Source organism: Phyllobates terribilis, unplaced genomic scaffold (assembly GCF_046119375.1).
Source record: "Phyllobates terribilis strain yellow unplaced genomic scaffold, ASM4611937v1 Scaffold_7__3_contigs__length_470593459, whole genome shotgun sequence".
NCBI lineage: Eukaryota > Metazoa > Chordata > Amphibia > Anura > Dendrobatidae > Phyllobates > Phyllobates terribilis.
This window is the reverse complement of record NW_027362767.1, coordinates 134,582,077-134,593,390: the sequence shown is the minus strand read 5'-3', so window position 1 is coordinate 134,593,390 and position 11,314 is coordinate 134,582,077. Positions and strand designations below refer to the sequence as shown.

At 48.2% G+C, this 11,314-nt stretch overlaps 1 protein-coding gene across 1 annotated transcript; it reads left to right on the top strand.

The window, feature by feature from the left end:
- Positions 1-37: 37 nt before the first annotated feature.
- Positions 38-9,275, top strand: EIF2S1 (eukaryotic translation initiation factor 2 subunit alpha). The gene is made up of 8 exons (XM_073639203.1): positions 38-194; positions 2,125-2,366; positions 2,528-2,607; positions 6,132-6,283; positions 6,909-7,015; positions 7,180-7,277; positions 8,567-8,710; positions 9,034-9,275. The coding sequence occupies exons 2-8, from the start codon at positions 2,126-2,128 to the stop codon at positions 9,157-9,159; spliced, it is 948 nt and encodes a 315-aa protein (XP_073495304.1). The 5' UTR covers positions 38-194; position 2,125; the 3' UTR covers positions 9,160-9,275.
- The last annotated feature ends 2,039 nt before the right edge of the window (positions 9,276-11,314 follow it).

Below are 11,314 nucleotides of genomic sequence, written 5' to 3'. Positions count from 1 at the left end.
GTCGTAATTCGTCGCCGTGGACGTTCTATCTTGTTTTCGGTCTCTATAGTTTCCACTTTGGAGGGGGCGCATGCGCTGTTACAGTTTGCCGGAACGCATGCTGATGAAATAGTGCGGCGTGTGCTACAGGAAGCCGATTGGGGCCCAGACACCGATCTGATCACGGAGCACCGGCCACGGGCGGTATAAGACAAGTAGGTGTTTACTTCTGTGTTACCAAAGGTACAAGGTCGTGGAGGGCTTGTGTGATGGAGGGTTTGGAGCTGGTGCTGTAGGGCTGGCCTGTTGTATCCAGTGTACAGTGCACTGCTGCCATATAGTGCATGAGAGGAGTGCATTCCTCCATTGCCCCATTCACATCAAGCACCATGATCCCCAATAAGTGACCGCACTGCGCACAAATGGATGAAAGTGCCGTCCTATAGGGTATAGTACGACCTGCCGCTGCTGGCGAGGCCACGGCTGGGGTCTGCCGCTGCTGGCGAGGCCACGGCTGGGGTCTGCCGCTGCTGGCGAGGCCACGGCTGGGGTCTGCCGCTGCTGGCGAGGCCACGGCAATTTATTGTAACGATTTCTTATAGAAATCTATTTAAAGGCCCTCATCCAAGTGGATGTTGGAGACTAATCGTTTAAAGTTTTTTTTTCCAAACTTACTATCTCTGTCAGCAGGTTTTTGCTATGATATCTGAGAGCAGCATGATGTAGGGACAGACACCCTGATTCCAGTAGTATGTCACTTACTGAGCTGTTTGCTGCAGTTTTGATACAATCCCTGTTTTCTCTGCTGTAGATGTAGCAGTGCTCAAATGCTGAGCTGTGTATAACCCCGCCCACACCACTGGCTGCTTTCTGTGTACACTGTCAGCATGCTGCCAATCAGTGGTGGGGGCGGGGTTTACACAGATTAGCTGGACTGCTCTTCACCTTAGACTTAGTCCTGCGGAGATAATCTCCTGCTGATAAACCACTGATTGTATTGAAACTATAACACAGCCTAGTAAATTATGCATCCCTGGAATCAGGGTCTCTAGCTCTAGATTATGCTGCTCTCAGATTAAATAGCAAAAACTTAATGTCAGGTTCCGTTAAAGGCCCTTTATTCGAGCTGATGTGCATCTTGTATTGTCCTCTGTAAACATGTCTAGCGATCAGATGAGAGACTGCCATTCATTGGCTGATCACTTCTTTCATGCGGATCTAAAAATGATTGTTCGCCCCTTGTAAAGAGGGATGTGATTGCTCTATATAAGTGGAGCCGAGTGACTTGCTATATAATCAGTCGACCCTCTTCACACTGAGTCTCTTTGCTAAGTATTTGGAGCGTTACTAAAACTCAGCAAAAAGACTCTCCTCGAGGCCAGAGCCACACAGAGTATGGATCACAACGCACAGACCGTCCGCGGGTCAGATATGAGACTGTGGAGACCCACAGTGAATCCATGCATCGTGGTAAGTACTCGGATTGCGAAACGCGGGTGTGTGAATCCGGCCTTAGTCCTGCATCTGAAATAAGGCCCCCATACATGTCAGAGATAAGACCCCCAGCGGCTGCAGCAGGGCCAATCAGCAATCTGGAACGACCAACACATTGCAGCAGCCTTTTTTCTGCAGGACGTATGAGTAAGCAAAGGGTCCTGCGCTTTCTAAAACTCGGTCATCACGAGACCCTCACTCGCCGGCCACACTGCTGTCTTCTCCAGCCTGCGGATAGATGATGAATGTCCGATCGCTGCTGGCCCCGCAATAATTACGACACTGGGGTCTTGTGTGTGTGTGTGTGTGTGTGTGTGTGTGTGTGTGAATGGAGCAGTAGTCTGCATACAGGTGTGACCTCACATATGGGACACGGACCCCCGTTCTTGTGATTGGTGGTCCTTGTAATACATTTTTCGGTTGTTCCGTTGGGGAACACAGCCTGTGTCCTCCAATGAAGACTGAGAGAACTATCGTGAGTGCCAAAAATCTTCATTGATCACCTGTTTTTATAAATGGAGGTAATGGGTTGGCTAACGCCTGTAACCCACATTGTGGAGATGTTTAGGGTCTTCTGAAGGACGGTCGGAGGCCATTACATCCCTACGGTGTGTTGCACACACGCACTGATCTGTGGTTTCGGGCTTGCAGGATGCCTGGGTTAAGTTGTCGGTTTTACCAGCACAAGTTTCCGGAAGTTGACGATGTGGTGATGGTGAACGTCCGCTCCATCGCGGAGATGGGGGCCTATGTCAGCCTCCTGGAGTACAACAACATCGAGGGCATGATCCTGCTCAGCGAGCTCTCCAGGAGGCGCATCCGCTCCATCAACAAGCTCATCCGCATCGGCAGGAACGAGTGCGTGGTCGTCATCAGGGTGGATAAAGATAAAGGTGGGTGATGGGGGCAAATGCTGCAGGTTTCCTGGCAATTTCTGGTGTGGATTTCGTCCAATGTGGGTGACAGGCGGCTGCAGACTTGTCCTGCTGCAAATTAGAAGATACATTGGCGATCCTAAGACTATTTGTTTGGTGACGTATTCTGCATTTTCCAGGATACATCGATTTGTCCAAAAGAAGAGTTTCTCCAGAGGAAGCACTAAAATGTGAAGATAAATTCACCAAGTCCAAAACCGTGAGTTAGAAGACGAGACCACCATGTTGTGATGAAAGGTTTAGAAAACATTTAACGTGGTGGAGAAATGTGAAGGGTTGATCTGTTGTGGTCTGGGGGCTGCAGCCTTCACTCATTGCACTTGGCTCTGTTCTCTCCTCCAAGACTGCTGATAGGCAAAAAAAAAAAGTCTTGGGAGGCGGGCGGCGCTCCCTGCCCCCTGCTCTGGAGGCGGGCGGCGCTCCCTGCCCCCTGCTCTGGAGGCGGGCGGCGCTCCCTGCCCCCTGCTCTGGAGGCGGGCGGCGCTCCCTGCCCCCTGCTCTGGAGGCGGGCGGCGCTCCCTGCTCTCCGCTCTGTTCTCTGCGATTAGAGGGGGACAAAATTTGTGACCTGTCACCTTGAGGTCAACACTTTTGTAAAAGTACAATTACTATTGTATGGCGTGGTCCCTGCCAACACTTCTAGCTGCAGACATGTTGGTCGGCACCCATATAAAACTAGTCTCAGAACTCCGCTATGGACAGGGCGTATGGAGGCGACAGCCTCGTAGTATTAAACTCCAGAGCTGCGCTTCCTGTCTGATCAGCACTGCATAGTGATCTGATGTAGGGCCAATAGTTCCAGCAGTAAAGGAGAACCGCACTTGAGCTTTGAGGTGTCATAAATCAGCTTAGATCAGAGGTGGGCAATTAAGGCCACATTACAGACCGTGATTGTTTTGGAGGCCAAACCAATAGGCTGAAATTAATTCTGCTCAATATTAATTTTAACATACTATAATTATTTATATTAATTGTAATGTCACTTAATATTGAGCAGAATTAAGTATGCTGACATCCCCCTATATACAGTATGATCCCACACACAGCACCCATATATACTGTATGAGCGCACACAACCCCCTGTATACAATGAGCCTGCCCACATGGCCCCCTATGTACAGTGTGAGCCCCCACATGACCTCCATATATACGTACAAATATCCCGTACACATGAAAAAAAAAAACCCCACCACATACTCGCCTTGCTCCCGTTCCCCCGGCGGTCTGCTCCTTGTCTCTGGTGCATTGAGTCTCAGCAGCAACCCGATTAAATGGTGTCTGCTGTCTCACTCAATGATTGGTGGAAGAAGAAGTCGGCGGCCGGTCCTCCACCGATGAATTCACTACTGTCTGCATACGGAGGATGCAGATAGCAGTTTCAGTGGGTGGCGACGGTGGGCGGGGGGAGGACATGGTGCAGCCCGTGGGCCACCGTTTTAGCCCTTTGGCTGTCTCGGGCCGGATGTGGCCTTCGGGCTGCAGTTTACCCAGGTCTGGCTTATAGGATAGCTCAGGGGAGGAGAGGTTAGCTTGTCAGACCAAGTCACTGACTGATTCACTGGTAACTCATTCTGGGTCTGCTATGTCCTGTGATATATACTGTGTGCAGAATTATTAGGCAAGTTGTATTTTAGAGGATTATTGTTATTATTGATCAATAACTATGTTCTCAATTAACCCAAAAGACTCATAAATATCCAAGCTTAATATTTTTGGAAGTTGGAGTGGGTTTTTTTTTTAGATTTGGCTATCTTAGGAGGATATCTGTGTGTGCAGGTAACTATTACTGTGCAGAATTATTAGGCAACTTAATAAAAACCAAATATAATCCCATCTCACTTGTTTATTTTCACCAGGTAAACCAATATCAGTGCACAATATTTAGAAATAAACATTTTTGACATGCAAAAACAAAAAAATTAGTGATGAATATAGCCACCTTTCTTTATGATGACTCTCAGCAGCCTTCCATCCACAGATTCTGTCAGTTGCTTGATCTGTTTTCGATCAACATTGCGTGCAGCAGCCACCACAGCCTCCCAGACACTGTTCCGAGAGGTGTACTGTTTTCCCTCCCTGTAGATCTCACATTTTATGATGGACCACAGGTTTTCTATGGGGTTCAGATCAGGTGAACAAGGGGGCCATGTCATTATTTTTTTCTTCTTTTAGACCTTTACTGGTCAGCCACGCTGTGGAGTAGTTGGATGCATGTGATGGAGCATTGTCCTGAATGAAAATCATGTTATTCTTGAACGATACTGACTTCTTCCTGTACCACTGCTTGAAGAAGTTGTCTTCCAGAAACTGGCAGTAGGTCTGGGAGTTGAGCTTCACTCCATCCTCAACCCGAAAATGTCCCACAAGTTCATCTTTGATGATACCAGCCCATACCAGTACCCCACCTCCACCTTGCTGGCGTCTGAGTCGGGGTGGAGCTCTCTGCCCTTTACTGATCCAGCCTCTGGCCCATCCATCTGGCCCATCAAGAGTCACTCTCATTTCATCAGTCCATAAAACCTTTGAAAAATCAGTCTTAAGGTATTTCTTGGCCCATTCTTGACGTTTTATCTTATGTTTCTTGTTCATAGGTGGTCGTTTTTCAGCCTTCCTTACCTTGGCCATGTCCCTGAGTATCGCACACCTTGTGCTTTTTGATACTCCAGTAACGTTGCAGCTCTGAAATATGGTAAAACTGGTGGCGAATGGCATCTTGGCAGCTTCACGCTTGATTTTCTTCAATTCATGGGCAGTTATTTTGCGCCTTTTTTGGCCACCACGCTTCTTGCGACCCTGTTGGCTATTTGCCATGAAACGCTTGATTGTTCGGTGATCACGATTCAAAAGTTTGGAAATTTCAAGACTGCTGCCTCCCTCTGTAAGACATCTCACAATTTTGGACTTTTCAGAGCCCGTCAAATCTCTCTTCTGACCCATTTTGCCAAAGGAAAGGAAGTTGCCTAATAATTAAGCACACCTTATATAGGGTGTTAATGTCATTAGACAACACCCCTCCTCATTACAGAGATGCCCATCACCAGATTTACATAATTGGTAGTTGGCTCTCAAGCCTATGCAGCTTGGAGTAGGACAACATGTAGAAAAAGTATCATGTCATCAAAATACGCATTTGCCTAATAATTCTGCACACAGTGTAGAAGATGTAGAAGCCAAAAGATCCAAACTGGTAAAAAATACATGCATTTAAAAGGGTTTCCCATTTTTGAGGTAAAAATCAAGCAAACTTTCTTTTCTCACTCTCCCCGAATGCAATGCTGAGTCTCTTCCGCTTTTCTCAGTGTCTTATTGTTGGCTGCAGCCAATCAGTGAGTTTAGCGGCTCGTTCCGTCTACTTAGACAGAGCCGCTGAGCTCACTGATAGACTAAAGCACTGCAGGCATTAAAGGTATGTGCAGACAATGTCTTTTCTCAGACGGGTCCGCTTGAAAACCTTGCGCAGAAAAGTATAAACATATGCAAGTCTCGAAAGACCTTGTGTGTGCATACCCCAACAGTCACCGGGAGCAGCGGCAGAGACTCAGCGTGGGACCTGGGGAGGGCGAATAAAGCGGATTAAAAATTCTGCAGCCGATGAGTAGGGTTTATTTCTTCTGAAAACCCTTTAAATGAATTTCCCCAAAGATGCCTTATTCTGCATGATCTGCGCCTGGTGCCTCCTCTGTGCAGCTGGGTGCATTGCTTTCCACGCTCCTCTCCCGCCAGGTCTACAGCATTCTGCGCCACGTGGCCGAGGTGCTGGAATACGTGAAGGATGAACAGCTGGAGAGTTTGTTTCAGAGAACAGCCTGGGTGTTTGACGATAGATACAAGAGGCCGGGATACGGAGCCTACGACGCCTTCAAGCACGCTGTTTCGTAAGTATAAAGGTACACGGGGGATGAAAGCAGGGACAGGTCTGCTCCCCTCGTACAAAATATTCTGCCTTTTGGTTAATTGGGAGATTGAAGATTACTCTAGACACACCGGAGTCCTGTACATGCATCAGTGATGTACCCTTGCCTCTGCCTTTTACGCTTCCTCCTCGCCTCAACGCTTCTTCCTCGCCCCTTCGCCTCTCTTACCTTTTTATGCTTCTTTCTCACCCCCACAACGCCCCCTTGCCTCTACCTCGACTCTATGCCTCTTCCTCGCCCCTTTGCTTCTTCCTCACCTCTACTTCACCTTTTACGCCTTTTTTTCTCGCCTCTACGCATCTTTCTCAACCCCACCTCGCCTCCTCGCTTTTACTTTACCTCTTTCTTGCCTCTTCCTCAACCCCACCTTGCCCCCTAGCCTCTACCTCAACCCCACCTCACCCCCTCGCCTTTACCTTGTCTCTACGCCTCTTCCTCGCCCACTTGCCTCTACCTCCCCCCCCTGTCAGCTGTGATTGACACCTTGCTACTGGTCACCATAGGGAAGAGGCGCCTGTACACACATGCAGATCAGTACAGAGCACGACTTTCTCTCCAAATTCGGCATTTGTTGTGTTTTCTCCAGGGACCCCTCAGTTCTGGACGACTTGGATCTAACAGAAGAGGAGAGGCGAGTTCTCATTGACAATATTAACAGGCGTCTTACCCCACAGGCTGTGAAGATCCGAGCAGGTAATGACTGCCGACTGCCCTCGTCATTAGTTTACCTTTTGTAGAAAGCAGAAAGAGACCCTAATAGTCCTGATACATAACTGAGGGGTCCGTCCTCTTATCGTCTCCTAATGTTGGAATATTCTGGTCTTATGATTTCTATTGTTTTGGTTTTTCCTTGTAAGACATTGAAGTCGCATGCTACGGCTATGAAGGTATTGATGCCGTCAAGGAGGCCCTGAGAGCGGGACTTGGCTGCTCAACAGAAAATATGCCAATCAAGGTAAGGCAGCCATGTAATCAAGAGAAAGCGACGCGGCGCTCATCTGTCGCCCGACGGACCCCATTGACTCTCATAATGAGGACAGTCAAGATGAAGCCAAGTCTGAGGCCTCGCACATAGAACAGGAACACGCTCGGGGTTATGTTTTTACATCTGAGTTTTTCAGAGCCATATTAGCATACCCATATAGATGGCAAATTGATTCTCAGGACCCTGGTCCATCAGCCAGGTCAGTGGTCCATGGCAACTAGATTGGAGCCCTATGGACCACCTTTTACCTGTCTGTGCCCCTAGCTCCTCTTCTGATTGGCCGCCCTGGTGTGACGTCGCCATTGCAGTGTAATCCCCATGTGACTTGGTGCCAGGCTGGCTAATTGGATGAGGCTCCTCTCTTAGATGCATGGGACGTCCATATACCTCCATTTTTCATATGGGTTTTTTTTTTTTGTCTGTTTGATCCTACAAACCTGACATGATAAAAATCCTGACATGTATTCTCTAGAGCACGGGTGGGCAATTAATTCTCCCGAGGGGTCAAATGAGAGACCGTGACCGCTGTGGAGGACTGAACCGATAGGCTGAAATTAATTCTGCTCAATATTATTATTACCATATTAATTATAATTATTAATATCAATTGTATCATTTAATATTGAGCAGAATTAAGTATGCTGAAGTCCACCCCCATATACTCACGTAGCCTCCCTATATAAAGCGCGTGCCTCGCACAGCCTTCCTATGTACAGTGCGTGCTCCTATATACATACAAATATCCCATGCACATGAAAAAAAAACACCACATACCTCGCTCCCGGACCCCTGGCGCTCTGCTCCTGTCTCCGATGTACTGACTCTCAGCAGTGCACAGCTGACGTGATGAAATGACCTCATCGCATCTGCTGCCTCGCATGCTGATTGGTGGAAAAGGGGTCGGCGGCTCCTCCTCCACCAATGTATTCACCACTGTCTGTATCCAGAGGATGTGGAGAGAGGTGACAGTGGGTGGTGGATGGACGGCAGGCGGAGGAGGGCATGGTGTGGCCTGTGGGCCACTGTTTCAGTCTTTCCGCGGGCCGGACTGGATGTGACCCCCTTGCCCAAGCCTGCTCTAGAGGCACAGCTTCCCATGCAGAATATCTCCCAAATCCCAGATTTATGGGTAAGACTGACTAGAATTGCAGTCTTGGACACATGACTGGTGTCTGTGTGGTTGCAGTAGTTCTAACACTCGGAAACCTGAACATCGGACCACCCTCAACCCTAATGAACATGATGTGTCGTCTGTGCAGATTAATCTGATCGCGCCCCCTCGGTACGTGATGACGACCACCACCCTGGAGAGGACGGAAGGCTTATCTGTGCTGAATCAAGCGATGTCTGTCATCAAAGAGCGTATCGAGGAGAAACGAGGAGTGTTTAATGTCCAAATGGAGGTGAGCTGTTCCCTGCGTCTGAGCTCAGTAGGGTTCTCAGAAGTACATTAAGCTGAATTGTATGAGATCGCAAGAGTCCGGTGGGCGGCCCCGTGGGATGACGCGCGCTAGTAAAAACAAGAACTCTATTAATATTTCAAGAACAGCTGCAAATTTGAATTACTACTTTTCTTTTGTTTATTGCTCATTGCCTAAGAGACCGACCACCGCAGCTGTGTAGCTTGTGTGTGTGTGTGTGTGTGTGTGTGTGTGTGTGTGTGTGTGTGTGTCAGTGTCATTACTGGTGGGTGGGGTGTAACATTACCATCTTGCTTTCTGTTTAGCCCAAGGTGGTCACCGACACAGATGAAACAGAACTCGCCAGACAACTGGAGCGACTGGAGAAAGAGAACGCAGAGGTGGACGGAGATGACGACGCTGACGAAATGGAAGCAAAAGCGGAAGATTAAACTTCTCAAATAAAATAATTCCAATTCTAAACCCAACTACCAAAACCAGCCATAATCTATTTGTATATCACCTCTCCAAAAAATAGAAAATAACATTTTTCTTCAGTGGTTCCTGATCTAACTCTCAGTCCTTATTTTTACTACAGAGGTGGTTATGTTAAATTTTGGAATTTTTTAGAAATTCTGAGAGTTGCTGTATGGGGTCATATTATGGATCGATGTACAAGCCGGATATTTAGGGTTTAGATTAAGTCCCCTCACCCCTCCTGCTTGGGGGAAGATTTCCCATCTTTGGCCCTAAATATATAGCTTCTGTTACACATGCACCTGATGGTTGACCGTCCGGGCCAGCGGCACGGCTGCGCTCCTGATGGTTGACCGTCCGGGCCAGCGGCTCGGCTGCGCTCCTGATGGTTGACCGTCCGGGCCAGCGGCACGGCTGCGCTCCTGATGGTTGACCGTCCGGGCCAGCGGCACGGCTGCGCTCCTGATGGTTGACCGTCCGGGCCAGCGGCACGGCTGCGCTCCTGATGGTTGACCGTCCGGGCCAGCGGCACGGCTGCGCTCCTGATGGTTGACCGTCCGGGCCAGCGGCACGGCTGCGCTCCTGATGGTTGACCGTCCGGGCCAGCGGCACGGCTGCGCTCCTGATGGTTGACCGTCCGGGCCAGCGGCACGGCTGCGCTCCTGATGGTTGACCGGCCGGACCTGTGGCATTGGAGATATGCCGTGGACAATATCAGGGGCTTGCACAGTATAAGGTATGTGAGTGCGCACTCCACGCCTAGAAAACAGGCCACCTTTTGACTGCAGAGGTGATCGGAGATTAGGCAATGAGCCATAATCCGTATTAAAAAGCCCACCGTTCTTCAGAGAGGATTTTTAATAAGAAATTAAATAGCAAAGTTGCTTGTTTTTTTTTTTTCAATTTCACCTATTTAATATGACGAGAACCGCCCCTTTAAGGACTATCGCAGTTCTAATTATATTTCTAGAGCGCCTGGACGTGTTGCTTCTGCGTTTCACTTTAGTCTGGCCATTCCTCCTCTATAGAGGTCTAGACTGGTCATAGTGATGCCATATGGACCCCCCAGACCAGATGGCGGCACACTGCTATTACTGCAGTACATCTGTGACGTTTCGCCCTCCTGACCGATGGTGTCGGGTCCCTGAGGAAACCATTGAACAAGACGGCTGTACAAATGGAGGACCCCGTCTATTTTTTATTAACGTTCTGAACATTTGTTAGTCCATACAAGGACATTGCTTTAGTGACAAAAATAAAGTCTGATATTGACTCCTGAGGTCTATATGGTATTTTAAAGTTCAAGGGAGCGTAAGGGAGATGTTTCCTCTATTAACGAGCTGCCCATTGCATTAACAGCACGGGCCGATTACTAATTACACAGCTTCAAAATGTATCGCAACACTAAGCTGTGAAGAACAAAGTACATTTAATCAATAGATATTGGAATAATAAGTTCCACAATTGGATGTGGAAATATATATATATATATATATATATATATATATATATATATATACACTGCTCAAAAAAATAAAGGGAACACTTAAACAACAGAATATAACCACAAGTAAATCAAACTTCTGTGAAATCAAACTGTCCACTTAGGAAGCAACACTGATTGACAATTAATTTCACATGCTGTTGTGCAAATGGAATAGACAACAGATGGAAATTATTGGCAATTATCAAGACACCCTCAATAAAGGAGTGGTTCTGCAGGTGGGGACCACACACCACATCTCAGTACCAATGCTTTCTGGCTGATGTTTTGGGCACTTTTGAATGTTGGTTGTGCTTTCACACTTGTAGTAGCATGAGACGGACTCTGCAACCCACAGAAGTTGCTCAGGTAGAGCAGCTCATCCAGGATGGCACATCAATGCGAGCTGTGGCAAGAAGGTTTGCTGTGTCTGTCAGCGTAGTGTCCAGAGGCTGGAGGCGCTACCAGGAGACAGGCCAGTACACCAGGAGATGTGGAGGGGGCCGTAGGAGGGCAACAACCCAGCAGCAGGACCACTACCTCCGCCTTTGTGCAAGGAGGAACAGGAGGAGTACTGCCAGAGCCCTGCAAAATGACCTCCAGCAGGCCACAAATGTGCATGTGTCTGCACAAATGGTTAGAAACCG